General features: G+C 36.6%; 1 protein-coding gene across 3 annotated transcripts; it reads right to left on the reverse strand.

Annotated features, from left to right (window-relative positions):
* Positions 1-205: 205 nt before the first annotated feature.
* LOC122045636 lies at positions 206-24,067 on the reverse strand. 3 transcript variants are annotated; one of them, XM_042605948.1, is made up of 6 exons: positions 23,102-24,067; positions 20,433-20,963; positions 20,171-20,335; positions 4,974-5,075; positions 511-624; positions 206-342 (listed from the first exon to the last, which is right to left on the reverse strand). In XM_042605948.1, the coding sequence occupies exons 1-3, from the start codon at positions 23,879-23,881 to the stop codon at positions 20,219-20,221; spliced, it is 1,428 nt and encodes a 475-aa protein (XP_042461882.1). In that variant the 5' UTR covers positions 23,882-24,067; the 3' UTR covers positions 206-342; positions 511-624; positions 4,974-5,075; positions 20,171-20,218. The 3 variants fall into 3 exon arrangements, with proteins under 3 accessions (XP_042461882.1, XP_042461881.1, XP_042461880.1); XM_042605947.1 differs by having other exon boundaries at positions 214-345; XM_042605946.1 differs by lacking the exons at positions 206-342; positions 511-624 and adding an exon at positions 4,544-4,825.
* Between the last annotated feature and the right edge of the window lie 809 nt (positions 24,068-24,876).

Here is a 24,876-nt window from a genome sequence, read left to right on the forward strand (position 1 = left end):
ATTATAGGGATGAAAAATCAAAAGAGAATGACAAGACAAAAATGCATTAGAGCCCTCTATACCTATCTTCTGAATCTCTCTAACACTGACAGGTGAACAGATCGCATACATACCACAAGCTAAAGATTGGGTAAAATTAGAAGGCAAGCCTTATCTTTTATTACATTCACCTAAAGTTATACTTACTCCAAACAGGCTGTTAATTTCACATTCATCTGTATCTTCACCGGAATTATTATCATTAATAATATGGCCGACAAAGGAAGGGGCTGTTTTCCGGTGCCCTGTTGTTGCTGTGTCGAAGCTGTTGGCTGATGGCTCCATCGCCCATTAACTTTCTGTCTGCTGCCAATTTACAAAGTCAAGCATCGTGATTTCAGACACAACACTTCATTTTCCTCGCACACTTTTAAAACGTGTTCTAAATCACTACAACTCAAAATGCCTTGGGTTGTTTGCCCAATTTTGTGTGGATAATATAAAAAGAGTTTTAATTAATTTAATACGTACCGTGCTAGTGTAGAGTCTGATCACACACAGCCCGCTTTCATTGACAGCTCAGGTAGTATTTTAATTTGTCTGGTCGTTAGCTTGTAAGTATCTTAATTTGTCTGGGTTTAACTCCTGCCAAATTAAACAATATAAATCACATGTAAGCAGGATGATTTCCTAGATTCCATTCACATTCCACACCATATGATCTTTCTTTCCTTCAAATAGACTAAAAAAATAAATTAAATTAAATTAAACAGAAATGGAATTATATAATGCTCAGGAAGAAGGATAAGAAATGACCATGCTTGTGCTGAAAGTTGGACAGAATTTGTTTCTGGATAAATCTTTAATCGTATCAAGTACCTAATACAATTAAAATAATACAAGCTAAGAAGGAAAAACTCAGGAGTCTTCAGGAACTGGGTTTCTACTCTGCAATGCATGAAACATGGTGCTACCGCCTTACTTCTGTATACTTCAAAAGTTTCTAGATAAGCACTAAACTATCATTTCAACAGCGTGCAAGCAGCAAAGCTAAGGCCACTTCCTGCAACAGTTGTTGCATAAACTTAACAGTGGGCACGAGCTTTTGTGGAAATTTGCCTACCACACAAAGTTGATTATCAGAGTTGAGTGTCTGGAGTCCAAATTAAAAAAAATACCAATAAACAAATATATAGATAAGAAGCATTCATCACATACAACCCCAGTCAAACTGCACCACCCAAAAGCCTTGGAAGATACTTAATTCATTTTTCAGTATGCTTCACAGACAGAAATAAAGGCATGTCGGATGCATCATAATGAATGGTCCCGAAGCAACAGGATAGTTATTACACTGCATGGTTAAACCATGAATAAATTTGGGACGCATTTCCATAGGCGAATTCATGAACCAGGCTATATCACATAAATATTAATATCAAATGTTCTTTAGTATAAATCTTGAAAATTTTAAGAATAAAGGTTAAAATAACAGTTTATCATTCCATCATAGAAAGTGTTAGAATCATAATACATAATGTATTATAAATAACTTATAATAAAATTCTAAATAATCATATTCTATAGTTTTAAATAGTTATATATTATGATTATATATAATTTTTAAAATTTAGAATTATAACATATAAATATACAATATATAATTATATACGACTATATAAAATTGTACTTATCATATACTATAGTTCAATATATTTATATATTATGATTTTCATAAAAGTATTAGAACCTGTGTTAGTAGAGCCTTGAGATTAGGAAGTGTGATAGAGCTCTAATTATATATATATAATTACCTATACAAGAGGACTCTATAAAAATTGTCCTTAAATTTGCAATGTGCAAACAAGTAAATTATACATTCAAGAAGCTAAGCAGGTTTGTTGACACCTTTTATTATTTGGTTGTAATTTAATTTAGTTTTTCATTTTAACTTGTCCATGTAAATTTTGTCAATATGTATTTGTATATATACCCTATTATAATCCAAGCTTCATATTCAATTTCCTATCTAGAAACTCAATTCAATAATTCTCCAAGACTCCAAGAACTAAATAAGAGGAATTAAAGCAATGAGATATTCCTTAGTTGCAGCAGAGGAGATTGAACAATCCAAATCAACCCATATTCAATCCCTATGCATGAGATTGAACAATCCAAATCAATTGGTCTAAGTTTTCATGTAGCAAGAGATGAACCTACAGTTATAGTAGAGGAGGAGATTGATCTTAGTAACACTATACTAGAGATTGATTAGCCGGAGTTAATTGGTCTAAGTTTTCATGTAGCAGAGGAAGAATCCATTCTTATAGTGAAGGAGCATGACATTACAACGGGCATCGTCCATATGAAGATACAAAGTTTAGTGAAGATCTTAACACTACCAATAGTTTTGTTGAAAAAAAGGCTAATGATGGCTAGAGAGAATAAAAGGCACTTAGGAAAAGTCATGATAGTGAAATTGATCAACCTTTTCCAACTAGGGCAAAGCAGGCTAGTCAAAGTGGTAAAAGATGCATTGGTCAAGACTATTAAGGGAGCTAGATCATGTAGTAAGTATTACGATTCCAATGGCATGCACCCAATCACCTCGAAGATGCATTATTGAAATAGCTTATTTTACACCTACAGAACTGAAGATGATAACTTCGAATTGCTCTTGGTCCACTATTTGAAAGAGCATTTGGTTGGTACGACATTTTTTGTCATAATGGAATATTAATAAATTCAAATGATTTGGACAATGTCTACAGCTAACATAGTCCATAGGTGAGTGATAGAGTTCTAAAATGGATCTTTCCATCCCTGTTTACTCTCTACACAACTAGAGGGGTAAAATTAAAGCAGTTGGATCTTCTTTCTCTAACATTGGGACTGCACTTCACTAGGGAAGTATATGCAATTGAGCTGATAGATTTGGTAAAACTGGTTAGATGGAAGCTCGGTGATTCTGGACATGTAAGCATGCATTGGAAATAGAGTAACTCAAGCATCTTTAGAGTTAAATTTGTGTATGAGATGTGAATATTTAGTGGAATATGCCCTTCACACTCTCCAATTAAATTTAAAGTACCCGACTGGCTAATTATCAAAAAAAAAAAAAAAATCAATACAAGAGTGAGATTGAAAAAGCCAAGAATGCAGCCCCTAATATTCAATTGCGTCATGTGTAGAGATGAGAAAGAATAAGATGTTGAGTTTTTTTTTTTTACTGCTTCGCTGCATTTCTATAGTCTTAGATGGTTGATAAGGAAAAACATTCTCACAGAATTAGATAGATGGCATAGCCTCTTTGTTAGTCAAATAAAGAACTTATATGACTTTCTCACAAGCATGCACAATGATTTTCCAATCCAACACTATGATAGATCTCAAGGTCCCTATACAATCAAGAAGACTACTATGAATCCCTAGGTGAATGACTTGAGCAAATCATCACCTCATCTGACCAAGATTTTGTTGAGAAGCATATCAATTACTATTTAGTTGAATAATTGATTATGTGTCTCGTATGTTGAGATTAATTAGTAATTACATATGTAGTTGTAGTCTCAATCTCTTGCGTCTTGCTTTAGAACCTCAATAAAATGCAGTGACACATAGTCACTCAAATTCTTTTTCAAAAGAAAAAAAAAATCAATGAAAAAAACATGACAATTATATTTAGTAACAAGGATAACCTTGAGGAAGAAAGGAAAAAAAAAACCAAAATAAAACCTTTATTCCTCCAGAACATTTCATTGATGCAAAATTTAAGGTTGGGATGAAGTTTGACACCCTTGCATAGTTTAGAGATGTTGTCCAACACTTATTTGTAAGGATTACAACATCAAATGGGCAAGGTTGGATGAATAAAATGGAAGCACAATATGAAGGGGATTGCCCATTGAAGATCTATGCCAACTAAATGCAATCTAAGACAAAATTAATTGTAAAGCGCTTCAAGGATGTGCATAGATGTCCTAAGCTCTAAAGAACAAACAAACCACAATTAGTAGGCCAGGTATAGAAGGAATCTAGTTTGGACAGTGGTGAAGATGGAGGCTAATTTGCAAGACAGATTTCAGGTTGTTATTTCAAAATTTGCATAGAATGAAGTGGAAAAAATTGGAGGTGCTGAACGTTAGATGGTTGCTTTTTGAAGATTATTGCTGGTGGGCAACCGCTATCAGCCATTTGGCAGAGACAGAAACAATTAGGTGTTTCAAATTGTATGGTAGTTGTGGGAGGAAAGAGCTATGATTCATGGATGTGATTTCTTCAGTCTCTCTAGTCATTTACGAGTTGAATTGGAGAAGGCATGGGTTGTTCTTTTATAATTGACCAACAAAAGTTTATCATTTATGCATTTAAGTTTTATTTATTTATGTATTTACTAAGCTTCGTTTTCTACCTTGATAATTCTCAGAGGGTCTTGAATAGGCATTGAAGCACTTAATTCCTCTATCCCTCTAGTCCAACCATGAAATTGTGCTCAGCATATATATGCTAATTGGGAAAAAGAAATACAATGGTCATGTGTCTAAGGTTATCTTTTCAAATGCAGTTTGAAGACAAAGATCGAGTTTTCAAGCTACTTTAAAATACATAATTTCATTAGAAAGGAGGCACATGATGACTTCCCCAGGATCAGAGTTTACAGAAGTTACAAATATTTCATAAGCATATTCCCAAGTGAATTGCAATACCCACGAGGCATTCAATGGATATATACATTGAATGCAAGAGTCAAGCCAATCATACTGAGAGTGCCTCTCACTATCCAAGCAACTAAGACAGCGTGATAAAATTGGGCCACATCTGATCAACAAACATTAACCCCTCATTTCTGAAAATTAAAATAAACAAAAAAGTTAGGATAACTCAGATATCCAACTCGATTAGCAATGAGCATAACTGTATAAAACAATAGTATTCTACCAAATAACCATCAAGAAAATCATGACCTTACAATAGAGTAAATTATCAAATTTCACCTTGGTTGTCCACCCGAGGGTCATCTTTCGTCATTCTTCTAGCTAGACCCTACAAAAGGTCTGTTCCAAAGATACAGCAACCATCTGAACAACCCACAAATTCTGCTCACAGTAAAATGAAGTGACAAGTATGTTAAGATTCTCGTGAAAGATTTATCAAGCTACAAATTTTTTTCACAATAAAATGAAGTAATAACATGTTAAGGTCCACTTGAAAGAAGAATCAAGTTTGATGTTACAGGAGAAAATTTCTTCCTGGTGGACAATCTTCTATCGCACAAGGAAAACAACAATCAAGACAATTATCACAAACTAACTATTAGTTCATTGGAACAACCATTACAATTTGATCCTGCATTTCTTCATTCCATCTGTCAAACTTCGGCACCCTTTCTAAAACAATTTACCCAACACAGCACAGCCCAATCATATATCTATACATATTACAATCTGAAGTAGCAAAATCAATGGCAAGTACCATGACGAACCAACTTTGCACTATTCCTTGCAGACCCGGCTCAAGGCATAGGCCATTAAGGTCTATGCCTAGGGCCCCCAAAAAATTAAGGCCCATTATTAGTTAAAAATAAATAAATATATTTAATATCTAATATCTGCTTTTAAAAGATATACTGGGCAATCCCAAGCTACATTATGCACGCATGCATGCATATTTTGCTTTAATTTGACTTGCTTCGATTTCCATTCTAGTTGCATATTTTGTTTTAATTTGACTTGCTTCGATTTCGATTCTAGTGCTCTCTAGATTTTGCTTCAGATTTTGCATTGATTCCAATGCAACGATTTTACTTGATTTTATTTTATTTCAATTTCCACTGTGCTCTTCAATTAATTCCAATGACAACTATATTTAATTACATATTAATTATAATTATTATATTCTCTAATCCTTAAGTTATAATATAACTATATAAGACCTTACATCTAATTTCTTTTCTTTCGTCTCATTTTATAATTAGTTGAACATCTACTCATTCACTCATTAATGTTCTATGTATTTTTTCCTCTTTCATCATTGGTTCTCTAAGAAGATATCCTTCTCCTATTTTACGAGATCAAATCTTCTGTCCCCAAATTTCTCTGTCTCCGTATCCCCTTGCCGATCGGACGGACCAGATTACATCTCAAGGATGCCTTGCACATCACGAGAATACTGCACACATCTTAAAGATGTCATGATACCTTAAGATGTAATCTGGTCCGTCCGATCGGCAGGGGACACGGGGACAGAGAAATTTGGGGACAGAAGATTTGATTTGCTATTTTACTTGGTAATATTTTTTTTACTCTTTTTTTTTAAACTATGGAAGGAATGGACTATGAACCAAAACCTAATTATTAGCAATTGCATCAGAATTTTTTTATATATTTGTGTCGATAATAGTCAAACTTTGAAATATCATCAAATTAAAAATACACGACATGAATTTTTAAATCTAGTTATTTTTAAAAATAAATCCACCGTTATCGGTCCCAAGTCTGAATAAAAAATAATAAAGAAAAATTTAATTTTTTAAAAAACATTATTAAAGATTAAATTTTTTTTTTTTTTGCCTAGGACCTCGTGGAACCTTGAGACGGCCCTGATTCCTTACTACAGTCAGTGCAAAACTGGGAGGATACTTGCACTAGGTCAGTAAAGCAATCTACTAACGAGTCTTCTGCCATTAAGACATGAAAGGACTAAAAAAGCTTGGCTTCCCTGAATTCACAAGACAAGCATAAAATAAAGCTTCACCACATCAACAAGAAGGAATGCAACTCACAAATTTCTATTAGTAACTGCACACTGCAAGCTTCTTACAAGTCTCCTTACAAGACTCAGAGTAAGACTCAAGGATTGCTTGATGTCTTGCAATGAGGTATGGACTGCTTATATAGAGCTATAGAGAGGAATCGAGTGTTGCTTATTGGGCCCATCGCATTACCTCTTGTCCTCTTAAAGCAGATTCCTTACTTTACTTTACAACACTACAACGCATTATACTGACACAAAGCACACACTGACACAAAACATTATTTTACTTTACAGCACACACTGACACAAAGCATTATACTAACATAAAGCATAACTTAAGCATGAAGGTAGTAGTGGTTGTAGTAGCCCCCCCCCCCCCAAAAAAAAAAAAAACTACGCTCCGTTGTGCATTAAAGTTGGAAGGTGGCCATCCGAATTACCGCATCTTAGGTTAGGCTAACAGCTATTTCCAACTGTGTATTGATTTGTTGCGTAGCTAGATACCAGTCTTTCCAAAAATTCCTTGAATTTCAAGTAATGGAGTGCCCTAAGTTATTGCAGGGCTTGTACTGCTTGGTCTGCTGCACGTTGTTGGATTTGGTGGAGTTGACCTCGAATCGTGTCAAGCTCTTCAAGGGACATGGGTAGTTGTTGGGAGCGGTGTAGGAAGTGCTCGTATTGCTCAATAATTGTTGGAGTTTTAGGAGCAATTGAGTGATCTGGTCTCGAGCATATTTACTGGGTTTGTCTTGTACTTCTTGAAGCGACAGCGCTACTAGCTCGATTTTGTTCAAATCCTCTTCCTTCGGTCATCCTGTAATAATCAGACAGGAAATCAGTTGTGATAGTGCATCAGCTAGTTGGTTGTCCTAACCATTAATATGTTCAAGATGAACAGAAATTCCAATTCCAGTAATATAATCAGTAAAAGCTAGCCAGCGAACTCTGGATGGTTTGTTGTTAGGGGATTTGTTGAAAAAGCTAATGATGGCTTGACAATCTGTTCGAATTATTAAGTCCTCCTTGTCCAAATAATATATCTTTAACGCTTCAAGAGAATTCATTACTGCATAAATTTCTGTGTCAATAGTAGATTTGGGTGGGCTGAACTTGCCACTGGCATATGCATAGATCCTTTCTATGGTTTTCGGATTATATTTTTGCTTCTTCCATTTACAGATACTCCCCAATCCTCCATGCACCCATCTGTTTCCAAAACAATATAGCATTGTTCTGGAGGGATTTCTAAGTCTAGGAGCTTCTGTACAACTGTTTTAATTTTCTTGACTAGGTTCCAATCTTGCTGATTCCACCTCCTCTCTCCTGTAGGACTTGTTTTCGCATATAAGGGGCTTAGTAGTTTTCCCGGATTAGGGATATAATTCCTAGCATAGTTGAGAATTCCTAGCCATGATCGAAGTCCCTTAATAGTAGTAAGCTCCTGCTCCGCAAATTTTGAGATTTTTTTAATAATATGGGGTTGGAGCTAAATCCTTCGATTGCCAATAACTGCACCAAGAAATTCAACTTAGGTAACGACAATTTTCGTTTTAGTAGGGCTCAGGATGAGTCCATTTTCTTCGCAAATTTGCAGCATCACCTTTAAATGCTTTGCATGATCTTCTTCGTTCTGCGAAAAAACCAAAATATCGTCAATGTATATGGCGATAAATTCTTCGGTACCTTTGAAGCAATTGTCCATCTTCCTCTAAAATATTGATGGTGCATTTTTTAGCCCAAATGGCATCACAAGCTATTCGTATAATTCTTCTAGAACCATAATGCAGTCCACTCAATAGAGTCTGGGTGCATAGCTACTTGATGAAAGCCATTTTTTAAATCGAATTTCGAGTAAATCCTGCTTAAGTTGACCCTTTTTAAGATAGCGTTAATTCCAGGAAGACTATATTGATCTTAATTTGTAATATCATTAAGGCGCTTATAATTAAAGATCATTCTTTCTTTCCCTTTAACTTCTGCTCCTGTTCTTGGGTCTATGCTGTCCTGTGTTAACAATAATTGTCGTTGTCCGATGCCTACTCTTGCTAGGCCTAATTACCCCAAGATCTAACAAGGCCTTCACATGTCGTTTAAAGGCATCCTGCAATTGAGGAGCAATGTGCTTCAGGGGCTTTTATCTGAGACTATAAAATCTGGGTTTTTTATGTCTAGTTGACAGACGATTTTATTCCTGACCAGTGCTTCAGGGGTTCATTTCCAATGAACCCTGCTTCCTTTAGCTTCTGTATTAAAGGGCTGAATCTTTTTAAGAAATTTTGCTTTGTTGTTTCTTCATTATAGAACACTGCCTCCTTGATATTCAGGTATTCATCTTCTTCTAGCACCATCTCTTCCAGGAGTTGTGTTGATAGTTGTCAGGTTTTTATAGAAAGTTACAATATTACCAACTATTCGAACACCTCCTTGCATAGCCTTAATGAAATTGCATCCTATAATCATTTGGATTCCGTCCCCAAGTTTCATCTTGAAGCTATATGTATATGGAATTCTGAAGAGGATAACATACAGCTTCAAGATGAAACTTGGGGGTGTAATCCAAATGATTATAGGATGCAATTTTATTAAGGCTATACAAGGAGGTGTTCGAATAGAAGGTAATATTGTAACTTTCTATAAAAACCTGACAACTATCAACACAACTCCTGTAGTTTCGGCAACAGCCATTGAAGAGATGGAGCTAGAAGAAGATGAATACCTGACTATCAAGGAGGCAGTGTTCTATAATGAAGAAACAACAAAGCAAAATTTCTTAAAAAATCCAGCCCTTTAATACAAAAGCTAAAGGAAGCAGGGTTCATTGGAAATGAACCCCTGAAGCACTGGTCAGGAATAAAGTCGTCAGTCAACTGGACATAAAAAAAAACCCAGATTTTATAGTCTCGGATAAGCCCCTGAAGCACATTACTCCTCAATTGCAGGATGCCTTTAAACGACATGTGAAGACCTTGTTAGATCTTGGAGTAATTAGGCCCGGCAAGAATAGGCATCGGACAACGACAATTATTGTTAACTCAGGGACCAGCATAGACCTAAGAATAGGAGCAGAAGTTAAAGGGAAATAAAGAATGATCTTTAATTATAAGTGCCTTAATGATATTACAAACAAAGATCAGTATAGTCTTCCTGTAATTAACACTATCTTAAAAAGGGTCGGCTTAAGCAGTATTTACTCCAAGTTCGATTTAAAAAATGGCTTTCACCAAGTAGCTATGCACCCAGACTCTATTGAGTGGATTGCATTATGGTTCCAGAAGAATTATACGAATAGCTTGTGATGTCATTCGGCCTAAAAAATGCACCATCAATATTTCCGAGGAAGATGGACAACTGTTTCAAAGGTACTGAAGAATTTATCGCCATATACATTGACGATATTTTGGTTTTTTCGCAGAACGAAGAAGATCATGCAAAGCGTTTAAAGGTGATGCTGCAAATCTGCGAAGAAAATGGACTCCCCATATTATTAAAAAAATCTCAGAATTTACGGAGCAAGAGCTTACTACTATTAAAGGACTTCAATCATGGCTAGGAATTCTCAACTATGCCAGGAATTATATCCCTAATCTGGGAAAACTACTAAGCCCCTTATATGCAAAACAAGTCCTACAGGAGAGAGGATGTGGAATCAACAAGACTGGGACCTAGTCAAGAAAATTAAAACAGTTGTACAGAAGCTCCCAGACTTAGAAATCCCTCCAGAACAATGCTATATTGTTTTGGAAACAGATGGGTGCATGGAGGGCTGGGGAGTATATGTAAATGGAAGAAGCAAAAATATGATCCGAAAACCACAGAAAGGATCTGTGCATATGCCAGTGGCAAGTTCAGCCCACCCAAATCTACTATTGACGCCGAAATTTATGCAGTAATGAATTCCCTTGAAGCGTTAAAGATATGTTATCTGGACAAGGAGGACTTAATAATTCGAACAGATTGTCAAGCCATCATTAGCTTTTTCAACAAATCCCCTACCAACAAACCATCCAGAGTTCGCTGGCTAGCTTTTACTGATTATATTACTGGAATTGGAATTTCTGTTCATCTTGAACATATTAATGGTCAGGACAACCAACTAGCTGATGCACTATCACGACTGATTTCCTGTCTGATTATTACAGGATGGCCGAAGGAAGAGGATTGAACAAAATCGAGCTAGTAGCGCTGTCGCTTCAAGAAGTACAAGACAAACCCAGCAAATATGCTCGAGACCATATCACTCAATTGCTCCTAAAACTCCAACAATTATTGAGCAATACGAGCACTTCCTACACCGCTCCCAACAGTTACCCATATCCCTTGAAGAGCTTGACACGATTCGAGGCCAACTCCACCAAATCCAACAACGTGCAGCAGAACAAGACCTACAACAACTTAGGGCACTATATTACTTGAAATTCAAGGAATGTCGAAGGCTGAGCACATCCGATAATTTTTGGAAAGACTGGTATCTAGCTACGCAACAAATCAATACATAGTTGAAAACAGCTGTCAGCCTAACCAAAGATGCGGTAATTTGGATGGCCACCTTCCAACTTTAATGGGCTACTACTACCTTCGTGCTTAAGTTATGCTTTATGTTAGTATAATGCTTTGTGTCAGTGTGTGCTGTAAAATAAAGTAATGCTTTGTGGCAGTGTGTGCTTTATGTTAGTATAATGTATTGTAGTGCTGTAAAATAAAATGATTTGTGTCATTGTGTGTTTTATGTCAGTATAATGCGTTGTAGTGCTGTAAAGTAAAGTAAGGAATCTACTTTAAGAGGACAAGAGGTAATGCGATGGGGCCCAATAAGCAGCACCCGGTTCCTCTCTGTAGCTCTATATAAGCAGTCCATACCTCATTGCAAGACATCAAGCAATCCTTGAGTCTTACTCTGAGTCTTGTAAGAAGCTTGCAGTGTGCAGTTACTAATAGAAATCTGTGAGTTTTTTTTCCATATTTTCTCATTATTTTCTATAGTTTCTGCTTAATAAACTGCTTTAAGAATCCTGGTAATATACACTACCAATTAAGGGGCCAACAATTTCTATACGCCGTTTTTTGTTTGGTTGAATCCTAGAGGTAATTCTGGTTTGAATCAATTTATATCTTAACAGATTTAGGACAAATAATGAATAGGGTAACTGGTAGTATAGGCTACACAATATGATACGTAGCAGACTTACCAGTTGTGGGTTAAGATCCCTTGTTGAACTGGAAAAATCTATTTAACAATAAAGAAGCTTGGGATAACACATGATATTCCGTGCGAATGGTTGACTGTATAAAGTTAGCCCAAGTGGATTTGCACTACCAATAAGTTTTTAAAAAAGATGTCAATGATTGTTTGGTCTAGCAGTAAATGAGTTAAATAACAAAGGGCTTTTGATCAAACGTTGAAGATTTGAATTTATATAGCAGCATTATTAGAGAGAATACTTTCACATCCAATAATATATAAGGGACTTCATGGTCAAGATTAAAAAAGGAAAAGAAAATTACCATAAAATTGTAGTTGGTACACAAGAACGGAATGGGAAAATGAAAATGACAATGAAATGGATTGAATTGGAGACAAATTATAAATGAAATGCTAAATTTCATTCTCATGTTCAGTTGAATTTTGGAACACAATAAGATAAATTATTCGTAATTTGGAAGGTCTATAATAATGGGTTCCAGTATGACGATAACACAGATTGCAACTTTGGTTACAAAATCTTATATATTGTAACTTTGTTTGGGCTAGAAATTGCAGACTGTAAGGAATTTATGGAGGTTCAAATGTTGTTTGTGTTTATGGGATGTAATGTTGATAAGTTTAATAGAAAATTAACTGCTGTTAGAACCAACCATAGCAGAACGTTCTATTATTTTATGGGGGACTCGTTACATGAATGAGATAGGAGCAACATTAAGGCAGTGTTGCATATAGGATAAATTTACATGAACATGTCATTCACGTGTGACCGGTGAAGATTGCATGCATCGGTGCTACATGAATCAATAACACCATCCTTAAAGCATCTTTATTAGTTTTTAATGAGGTGGAAGTGTTTTATATTTTTATTAAAAGATGTGTCTTTTCTAGTTATAGCAAGTGTTTTCATTTTGATAAATCCATTTATTAAACATTTGCCTAAATTCAACGACAGCCTAACACAACCCTCACCTTTTCATTTTGTTTGTAGATGATATTGTTTTGTTAGACATGACACATGAAGAGTAAATGTTAAAGTCAAATCTAAGCAGGAAATACTAAAAGCGAAAGGTTTTAAGCTTAGTAGAGTAAAGACCGAATATATGAAATTTAAGTTTAACAATATTAGACGTAATGAGACAATTGTTAACATATGAGATGACGAGTTGTCTAAAATTGAAAGTTTTAAGTATTTAGACTTATTTTTACAAAAGGATGGAGGGATTGAGAGGGATGTCTTAAATATAATACAAGTAGAATGGTTGAAATGAAGAAGAGTGTTGGGTGTTCTATGTGATCGTAAAGTACCCCTAAAACTTAAAAGGAAGGTCTACAAAATGACGATTAGGCCTACTATATTATATGGAGCTGAATGTTAAGCTATAACTTGAGCACATAAGCAGAAGATGAGAGTTGCAGAGATGAGGATGTTAAGGTGGATGTGTGGACATACAAGAATAGACAGGATAAGAAATGAGAGTATTAGAAAGAAAGTTAGGATTGCATCCATTGAGGGAAATCTCCTAAAGATATTTACGATTGTACAAACATGTACTTAGATGAAGTTATGTCAAATATGCACATCAAACTAGGAAGAAGAAGTCCAAAAAAGGCTTGGTTAGCACCAATAAAACAAGATAAATTTATTTAAATATAAATGATGATATAGTAGGAGATACAGCCAAGGTTTAAAATTTTGGCCTATGTCGAGGTTTCAGTCCTGGACGGGAATGATACGGTTTCGGTACCGTATCGTCTCGTGCTGATATAGTTTCGGTATTTTTTAAATATAAAATATATTAATAAAAAACTAAAATATTTAACATAAATATTTAAAAAATAAACAATATAAAAAATAATCTTTAAACAAAGGAAAAGATATGAAAATAGATAAATAAATAAATAATTTATTATAATTTTTAAATTAAAATAAATGAAATATAAAATTAATTAGATAATTTTATTAGGGCTTAATAAAATCTCTTTAGATTATCTTCATCATAGCTAGGAGTTAATTAAAATAATTAACCTAGGTTTAATTTAAAAAAATATGAAATCCGACACCACTCGCGAGCCCGCACGACTTCAGCGTTGTCGTGGGATTGCGCAACTAGCCATGGCCGCGGGGATTGCATATCCTTCGGCGCGACCACGTTGGTCGTGCGACCCCTCTCGCACGATGCCTCCGGGCGACAGTAGAAGGGTTATGCAACCCCTCCGCTGCTATTGCAGGGTTGAGCGACCCCTCCACTGTGGCCACGAGGTCAAGCAACACGTCGCACTTGTCACGGGTCTGGTGCCGAGGTCGTGCCAATGTCGGTCGCCAAGCAGAACGAGATGGTTCGTCCATTTCGACCGTCTCGGCACAGCACTTTAAACCATGGATACAGCTCAAGGACATAGCAAGTACTTTCATTTTGTAAAAGAAAAATGCACTGATTTTATTTATAGCAAATCTAAAGTCTCTTCACTTGGTTAGCTTCAACGTTACTGTCCTTCCTAGTTTGGCATCATCTTCATGTGCTCTTGGGGATAGCTAACCTCCAATCTTAGCAGAATAAAGTCTCCCACCTTTAACTCTCTTTTCCTCACAGTTTTATTATAAGATCAGGTGTTATCTTGTTTGAAGTGAGTGATTCTCACTAATTTTGAATTGGTTCTAGCAAGTCTAGGCTCATTCGGAGTGCTTTTGTCACAGCTTCTTGAATGAAGTAGTTTGTTTGAAATGACGGAATTTTTACAACGCGAGTAATTACTTAGCTCAGATTTGAGTGTTAAATTGAAGGTGACTCCCTCCTTCCTACTTGAGGCATACTCATGTACGACCACAAGAGTCCCAACAGCTTGTCAACTCATGACATGCAAAAGTCAGTAACCCATTTTTGAACTCTTTGAGTATCATTTTGTTCGTGACTTTGGTTTGTCCATTTATCTGTGGGTGTGCTATTGAGGTGAATTTCAAGTTGATGTCATGACTTGCACAATCCGTCTTGAACTTGTTGCTGAAATGAGTTTCATTGTCAGTCACTAATCCTGAAAATAGATGAACCTCATAATAATTTTCCTTCAAAGGAACCTTTGTAGTTGTTGCTCCAACAAAACCCAAACTGGCTTAGATTCTACCAGTAATTGACGGCCACGACTTAGAATTTCTTTTTCCCTCTTTTCGAAGCAAAAGAGACCTATCCATTCTCCATTGATCAAAGTGTCAAACATCGCCGACGAGTTTGAAACATAGTCCATGGGTGTTAGCTTTAATGTCGATAATCGACGTACCCTTGCAAATTTCTAGCACACTTCACATTTCTCCACTAGTTTAGTCACATTATTTCAAAGGGTACACTGGAAGTACCCAGCCCTTGCTACCCCAAAGGAGAGACTTCACCCTCCGCTATGTTTCAAAGGGGAGTAAACATTTTGCATAAAGCATAGAATAGGAACGTTTGTGTAGGATCCCATTCATCAAAGTGTATCTCACGGCTCTGACCTTGAGCAATTTGCAATGAGTCTGACCTTGTGTAGGATCCCATTCATCAAAGTGTATCTCACGGCTCTGACCTTGAGCAATTTGCAATGAGTCTGACCTTTAACAATAGATAGGTCCTCGTAAAGGATGCAAATACGGAATTCTTCGATCTAACAGTTATAAGATTTCACCCCAAGAACTGCTTCAATAGTGTGCTTCTCCACAGATTTGATGATGACCTCCTGGGCCCCCTCTAGTGGAATAAAAGTGGTCATTCAGGATACATGTTCTATGTTAAATTCTATGAAGTGCCTCGTGGGTTCTATTATATGTTCCTTTCTTTGCCTTCATACCCTCCCAATATCAGACTTACAATTTCCTTACAAATCAATTGAATACTCGTATCATCTCTGCTGATACCTCAACCGCTATTGTTAGACCCATAATAAGGGACTTGCACTCAGCCGCAATTGTCTTGCACAGAATTTTGGAGCTAATGTAGCATGTTCATCACTATCATAGATTTCAATTAACTTGAGCTTATACATCCTTAACTAGTAATTGGTATAAAAAACATTGTATAGGTATGTTCTCTTTTCTAAATAAATTGCCATAGTAGATCACCTATGCATGTTAAGATGTTTAGAAAGAATTCTCAAATGATGACAATTTAGAGTGCTTTGGCTACTGAAAGAAGTAACTCAATTGAACGAGAGAATTGATATATTAACTTTATTACATCAATCCATCAACTCAAAAAGGTCAAGTTCAAAATTTGGTAGTAGTTCATTCTATAAAGCTCTTAAATTAGCCCAAAACTCTCTGTTAGGACTAAACATGAGTATCATAACCATAGAAGTCACACTTGTTTAGAATATCCACAGTCTCAACTACCTGACACTAAATTTTTTCTAGTCACCCAATATTCTAACATATAAAACTCATCTTATTGATTTTAAAGAGAAACTATAGCAACTAAATCAACATACGGAGAGAAGAGGAGAACATAATGGGATACATATAATCTTAAATTAATAAAATTCAGTCAAAAACAGTGTAAAATGAAAGACATTAATCTATCAATACATATAATTCAGTCTTAGTCTTCCAACAATAAATGCAATACTAAATTAAACCAAATAATTAATTAAAGGGTTAACACTTATTATCTGTATATATTAGATAATATATATATATATATATATATATATATATATATATATATATATATATATATATATATATATTAGATAATATGTATATATTAGTTAATATATTTGTCAATTAGGCTAATTGTCAATTAGCCTAATTATAGTTTCCTATGATAGATTCCTAGTTTGTATATAAATATGCATCACTCTTCAATAAAAATTATCAATTATTTTTATCTCAAATAACATGGTATCAGAGCAACTTCGAAATTAGGGTTCCATCTCCGCATCTTCTACCTCTCATATACTTTCATCTCCGTGATGCATCATTGCCTCATCGTCACTCATACACACGCACCTCCACTGGCCGTCCACGGCCTCCTTGCCAGCACTCTTTCCTTCCCTCCTATATCCACGCACAAAGTCGGCTATTGCTCGTCGTCGCGGGTCAATGCTACGCCTCCCCTTCCCCAGCATACAACGCATGGGGTTGCTTTGACCCACTACCGCATCCGGCGTCGGCTCTCCTTCCATGGCATCGTCGTCTCATATTCCAACCACCGAACAGCCACCTTGTCATCCCTATCCCCAGAGATCGCCGCCGCTACTCTCCCGATATGCGCCATCAAAAGAATTGCCCAATCTCTGTCGCTAGCGATCCTTACCACCAGCCTGAACCTATCGCCCTGCTTTCCTCAACGCAAGCAGCACCTAAAAACGCACGCGTGGGTACTTGTTAGTTTGGATCTTCCTTTGAATTCTTCTCTTATTTGGCTTCCTTTGGGATAAAGTCTTATGGCTGAAAATAAGCCTTCTATTGTGACAGATGTAGTGTCTGTGATGTCTAAAATCATGGACTATAGGCTAAATGGTTCGAACTATTTGGATTGGAGTAATCCTGTTCGTCTTTATCTACGAAGTATTGGCAAAGATAGTGATTTGACTGATGACTCTCCTTAAGATGATTCTAAACAGACATGACTTGGAGAGGATGCTTTAGATTCAGAATTGTATTCATAATAAGGTAATTAGTTTGATCAATCACTGTGAATTTGTTAAAGAACTAATGACTTACTTGGAATTTTTGTACTTAGAAAAGGAAATCTCTCTTGCATTTATGAGGTTTGCAAAGCATTTTACCATGTGGCAAAACAAGATCAGCCTCTAATCAATTATTTTATGGCATTCAAGAAGACATATGAGGAGCTTAATATGTTGTTGTCTTTTAGCCCTGATGTGAAGATTCAACAATGCCAACGAGAGCATATTGCTATCATGAGCTTCCTCGCTGGCCTATATCCTGACTTTAAGTCTGCTAAGTCACAAGTTCTCTCTAGTTTTGTGATCTCTTTTTTACAAGATGAATTTAGTCTTGTTCTCTGTACAGAAAGTACTACACCCATTAGCTTAGTGGTGCTTTGGTGAGTCACAATACTAAGTATGTGCCTAGAAGATCAACTAGCCACGATGAAAATAAAGAAGGTGGCTCAAAGGATTTTAAAATTCGAACGCCGAATTCAGGTGGTATTATGTGCAACTACTATCATAAGACAGGTCATACGAAGTTTCAGTGTAGAAAGCTTCAATATAAAAATCAACATAAACACTTGGCTCATATTGCATCCACTAATGATGCCTCTAATAAATTGGTCCCTATCTCTACAGATAAATTTGCTAAGTTCTCAAAATATCAAGAATCACGCAAGTCTTCATCTCCTTCTGGCACTGTTATTGCTAATACGGGTAAAAAACACATGTCTTCTTTCCTCATACTCCAAATGAGTCATTGATTCTAGTGTCATGGATCATATGACAGGTAATTCTAGTCTTTTTTCTAGTTCGCTCGTGAAACACAAAATTCGATGTAATATGGAAAGCAGCTTGGTTATCACACCACAATTTTGCTGGTACTGAAATTTTAAGTCCTAATTAGTCAAGAGTTAATATATTCACATTATCTCACACACCATAGCTCTATATTATGACTCTGCACTGGATTGAGACACAACATTTTGCTTCTTACTCTTCCATAAAACTAAATTTCCTCCTACAAAGATACGATAACTTCTATCCCCTTCTTTTTTATCTTCGGAAGGGCACCAAGTTGTCATCCAGCCACCCATGGTTCGATCCGTAGCTACGGCACATGTGCAAGGATATTTTCTCCAAATGGGGCGCGCAACCACGAGATGTTGGGCCACCTACCGCGAGCTCTTCTTGATTTATCCTAGTAGTTGGTGGAAAAAGTGGGGTCGGGCTGGACTGGTCGCCCTAGGTTTGGTGTTACCTGGTTCAGCAATTAAATCTAGTATATCCTTTCTTTTTATCATATCTAATATAATGTTTATAAATTTGAATTTATAAATTTTCATGCTCGTTAATAAAGCTGACCTAGGACATGTAGTATTATGTCAACTGAATAAAGTGTGCTTTGAGATGTTTACATATAGTATATATGAGCTTTGAGTTTCTAATGCAAACCATGGATGACCTCTACTAAAATTGAGAAATCCACATGTAGTACTTGTAGACATCCAAAAAGATATTTTAATGAGTTGATATAATATCTCATGAGTGTCATATCAACTTGTTTCCCAACACTTGGAAAATATTTAACAGCCATAGAATGTTGATGAAAGGAATTCTAGAAAGGTATGGAACTCTTCCCATACTAAAACTCATGTACTTTGGTGCAATTTATTTTCACCATAACCAAATAATCAAAATTATTGCTTAAAATGCAATCGACCTGCAAATGATGAAAACTAGCACTTTAAAAGTGTATCAAGAAGTCTGACACCATGGTCCTGGCTACTAAAGCACATTAACTCTCGTCTGATTAAAAGACTTTTGTAGATATGGGATCTCATTTTGGTGGTTGCTAGGACTCCGGAGCCAGCTACTCAAAAGATGACATATTGGTTTGATCAGATGGATGGTGGAGTCAGTCGGGTGTATGACTTCTTTTGGAGACCAAGTCTGCAGAAGCCTTGGGCCTACAACCTAGTCACACGATGACATTTCACACATGGGTGCCTCCTTACGAGAGCCCGATAGTAGTATTTGGAGAACCAAAGCTGCACTTTTTGCAAGCTTTAGGAGGAGACACAAGAGCACCTCTTATTTGAGTGTGTTCCTATCGCGGAGACATGAAGACGGATCCGGGAGTGGCTACATATGCGTCAGAGCATGTTCACCTATAGGAGGATGCTTCGAGTCTTCCGGCATTCCTATCATGGGACTCGGGTTTTGGTGAAGGCTCGTCACCTTGTTGTTTCTTCTATGATAAACTATGTATGGTTGGCAAGGAATAGTTGTTTGTTTGAGGGGGTTCAAATAGATGTAGAGAGTATCTTCAAGAGATATGTTTTAGTCTTTGGCTGTCTACTCAGACCTGATGCTGTATCAGGCGTGAGTGGCACTCCATACCTACATTGTACATTTTGACTCATATAGTCATATATACATTCACACATTTACTGATCAAAAAAGAAAAGGTCTGACACCAAAAGAATAGTATAGAATCATCATTGTTAAGACACAGTTTTTAGCAATTCAAAAAGAGAAATAGAACAATTTTGAATGTACAGGCTACAACTTCCTATAGGATAATTCAGTTACCTGGTTAACCACAACCTTGTCAGACTAGTTATTATCATTAGTGGGCATTTATCCTGTCCCTTGATGCATTGCAATTAACTCATCATCTTTGCATTTTCTGATATATATTTCCATAACCGTTGCAGATGATGTTTGCAAAACCTCACAGCATTCTCGTCGCAATGGCTGTAGCATGAAAAATCAATGCATTAGGAAAACCCTCCACAACAAAACTTTTAAAACACATATCAAAGAGTAGATCAATTAGAGAACTGGATAGTACCTGCCTAGGTTGAAGAAATTGTGAGAAAATAGTTATCTGTTTAAGATTTTTTGTGTGGACTTTTCTTTCTTGGCAAATTTCTAAATCATGCATGGTGTAGTTACTCTGTATTCTCCCCTGGTGCTGAACAACACTCTCAAAAAAGAAAACATCTGGCTTTTTGCATGGATCTTTGTTGAACTCCCTTGTATTAAACATATATGATAGTATTAAAGAACTGAGACCTCTCTTCCAATGAGTATATGTTTCCGGCACAGAAAGCAGATCTACAATAAGTTGATTGCCTTCAAAAATCTGGACTACATAGCCCCATGAGACTGAAATTGTAAGCAATTTTGAACTATCATAACAAATAGTTTGCTGCAAAATCCTGCTTGGATCAAAGTGTGCAGATCTAAATAGATGATCAAATGCTGCCATCCGAGTCATGCCAGGAAATATTGGTTCAATTTGATCTAAGTGATGAAGTGATATCAGAGGAGTCAGTGGATGTGCAGACAGAATACCGAAAATATCTCCACGTACATCAACCTGATGTTTAAAACAATCAATATATTTAAAATATGGAGATTCTATGAATAAGTGAAATTGCTATCACTTAAGAACATCAGTCCATACAAATGACATGATCCTAGTAGTTTCAGTTGAAATCAAAATACTTCAGGATTCATAGATATCTTGGATGTTGTGTAATATTAAAGGCAAAGGAGAGGCCTTCCTGCTTAAATGGTCGACATATCAGCATGTCTGCAGTTTTGATCTTCTCCTTGACTATTTCTTCCAGTTCAAAACAATATAATATATATTCAATGTCCTCTTTCCTAAATCATCCTAAACAAGAAGCCATGTTTATTTCTCAAATCGAAGAATAAGAAATTTTCTGTCAACATTATCTTTTAGTATAGACCATGAACCTTTAAGCCAGAATATGTATTTAGGACTATGTTAATTAGAATATAACAATTAGAAGTTTGAAGTGTCAGTTAGCTTAGTGGGTAAAAATCTTATTGTTGTTGCACAAGGTTGGGATCAACGGCTGGGTTGCTGATTTCACTATTTACCGTGTGTGAGAGAGAGAGAGAATCGAGGACTATTATTTTCCAAATGCCAGTTAGCTTAACTGGTAAGGGCCAATAATGGCAAGCTTTGGTTTTAAGAAATTTCTTCCATCCCTAATATCCAATCTCTCTTCCTTTGATTCTAAAAGATGCAACAGTTTTAGGTATCAGAGCTTAAGCACATGTGACACCGCTCCCTCAATATTATTTTCTACTTCCTCATCTTTACTCTCTTCATACTTCACTGCTCTCCTCCCCTCACTTAAATTTTGGTTTCATGAAATTCCTTCGTTCCCTAATTAAGTAATATATTCTCTTCCAATTTCTCTACTGGCACTAGCATCTATTAGTTTGTTATCAGAGTTCAGCCCAACTGACACAGCGCTCCCTTAATCTTTTCTCCCTCTATATATCCTCTTGCTTCATCCTGGTCCTTCCTATTTTCTATCCGTCTCCCACCCAATGCTTTCTTTTAACTGTGGCAATGTCCTATATCTCATTCACCAACAATCACCAGCTGCATGCTGAATTTGATAAATGCATTTTAGGACCATTAGAAACATAAGTTAGTGCATTTTGTCTAGATGAAATCTATATAAGATTTGTCTAGGTGAAACCTATATAAGATGCTTATTGTATTGACACAACGTTAGCTTTGATTTTACAAATTTAGTTCATTTCTACATGTTCTCCCTTTTGCTCCGCATCCGACTATCAATCTACTTCACAAGAACCTTCAAATTTGAATAAGGTAAATTTGCATAAGATAAATGAACACGGTGATAAGTGACTAAGCAGTGGCTTAGCAAGATCTATGCATATAAGGATCAAATTTATACGAATTCATCAGATATTAGTTAAGGGAGGCAAAAACTAAAAAATAATCATTAAATACTTTATATATATATATTATGTGAGAATAAAAATTTTAAAAGGGTGCACACCCCAACCCTCCTTAGTCATGATCAAGTACAACATAATAAAGTCTCCACGGGAAGGGTAGATGGTCATAGTCATTGCCACCAAAAGGTCTAGAGGTTAATTCCTAGCAACGAAATGATTGCTACTCTCTCCTATGCAATGGTCACTAATCAAAATGCAAAAAAAACCACCCGTGATTCACCTCTCTATAAATAATGATGGAACCGGTCGTGTGGGGCTCCCGGGATCAGTATATAACCTTTTGCCACTAAGTACAACATAATAAAAAAATAGTAAAACAACAAATACACATCAAAGGATGCTGAACAATCGTTGCATAGCCCCTTGTAACACAAAACAAAGAGATAACGAGTTGGCCAGTTCTCGTTAATAGTGTAGAGGAACATGTACGTGGAAATCGCTGAGAAAAATTGGTATATCATGCTCCATTTAGAATGATAAAATGCATTTCCCCCTTTTCTGGTAAATATAAGTACATCCTTATGTAAAAGAGCTACAATATTCACTTATTACCTGAGAGAAAAAAACTTACGCAACCGATAAATAACTATAAAAAAGAATAAAGGATATTAATGAAGCATGAACAGCGAAGCTACATAATGAAGAAGTAAAAGAAAAGCAACTTACACCATCGTGAATAAGTAAAAGGGAATAAACAGAACGATGTACCTGATGGAAACCTGGCTCATGTGTCAACCCAACTCCAAGCTCAGCCAAGCAGGCAAAGATCCTATCATCGCTGCCATATAGGTGGGCATACCTTACGAGGCATGAATCTAACACTCTAGCTAGAACCTTCGCTAACGGATAGCTCATCGCGATCCCGCCTCCTCCATACGCCATCGAGAAGGAATGCTTCGAATTTTGCCAAACGCTCTCCGACTGCCCGCCGACGTAGTACCACTGCTCCCAGTCATACTTCGCCAGGGTTCCAACCAGGTTCTCCGGGAAGAACAACGTATCGTCATCTCCCAGCACAACCCACCTGATGTCCGCGTCGGATGAATCATTCCCCACGACACCCTCGACAAGCTCCTTGACGATCCTGGCGATGCGGATGGCAGATCGGAGGCCTCCTTCGAAGGTGTACGGAAACCTAGAGGTATTGGCAGACACGCGGAGAGTGGGGAGGCCAGGCTCGTCCGTCTCGCCGGCGATGGGGGAATCGAGGAATACCGCGCCGCGCATGAAGCCGAGGCGCCACCACAGGCGGACGTACGACTTCCTGCGTGGCCAGGATTTGGAGGAGGAAGCGATGCCGAAGAGGAGGTGGCGGAGGGAGGTGGGAGCGGGCGCGACCAGGGGAGAAGATACGGCTGAGGGGCAGATGCGGGAAACGGGTGAGAAGAGTAGGAGGGAGATGACGATGAGGAGGAAGGCGGAGACGAGGAATGTGCGGAAAATGGAGGAGGAGAGGTGGAGGCGAGGCGGCGAGAAGGGAAGTGCCATCGGTCGCCTTTGGCAATAGCGTAGCAGTCACTCGTGGATGAAGAGGAGCGTCACGGAGAGAGGAAATGAAAGGTGAGTCGACTCAAGTCACCGCCGATTCGATTTAAACATTTCCAATGGCAAGATCAAACTCCAGCAACTTCGAAATGGGGAAGACACCGAGGAGGGCATCTGATTGCTCATACACAAACTTTACTATAGCGTCGCGTTGAATACTTGACATCAACAAAATTACTCTTTTGCCATCGAACTTTTATGAGCACGAATCAAAATGACATCCTAATTTTTAAAAGGGTATTACTAAATGGTCAGAATCTGGCCAACTAAAATATATGCATGCATGCATATGCATGGATATTTTAGTAATTTCATATGGCCACATTAATTATATGCATGTCCATGCATGCATTTTAATTGGGATATAGAGATTTCTAGCTGGCCAGATTCTAGCCAGCAAGATTTACTCTTTTTTAAAAGGGAAAAAAAATACTTTCAACCTCGGTATTCTTTGACAAGTAGCATTTTATCCGGCACTATTTAAAAAATGACCCAGTTGTGTGAAAAATCTAGTAACAGATAATTATGATTTTATCTTTTTTATTATTTTTCGATGATATTCGTAAGAGTAAAAAATATATTGAATTGATAATTATATCTTTGTAAAAATACTTATAAAATTTATATATACAGTAGCATAAATAATAGAAAAAAGAATCAGAATTCTAAATTAATGAATCAAAATTAAATAAAAATAGAACAAATTTTATAATTAAAATTTTCTTTCTCAACCTCAAATGTGGAATATAATGAAAAAGAAGTGATTTTGGTACATCAATTTAGAACTCTGACTAAATGAATTTTTTGGTGGGTGAGGTAGTGAAATGAATTTTTGGATGGTTATCCCTTTTAAAATTATTGTTTTTTTGGTTGTTTATGATGGTGCATATATGAATTTTGTGAAGGTTTTTATCAAATGATATAATGGTCAATTCAAT

Source organism: Zingiber officinale, chromosome 2B (assembly GCF_018446385.1).
Source record: "Zingiber officinale cultivar Zhangliang chromosome 2B, Zo_v1.1, whole genome shotgun sequence".
Lineage (NCBI taxonomy): Eukaryota > Viridiplantae > Streptophyta > Magnoliopsida > Zingiberales > Zingiberaceae > Zingiber > Zingiber officinale.

What these genes read in the sequence shown, in the direction of transcription:
- LOC122045636 (XM_042605948.1), bottom strand. Translation starts at nt 23,881, where the DNA reads ATGGCACTTCCCTTCTCGCCGCCTCGCCTCCACCTCTCCTCCTCCATT. An exon ending in ATGAGCCAGGTTTCCATCAG is followed by an intron (nt 20,964 to 23,101) that starts GTACATCGTTCT and finishes TTTAAACATCAG; the next exon opens with GTTGATGTACGTGGAGATAT. An exon ending in AATTTCTTCAACCTAGGCAG is followed by an intron (nt 20,336 to 20,432) that starts GTACTATCCAGT and finishes TTCATGCTACAG; the next exon opens with CCATTGCGACGAGAATGCTG.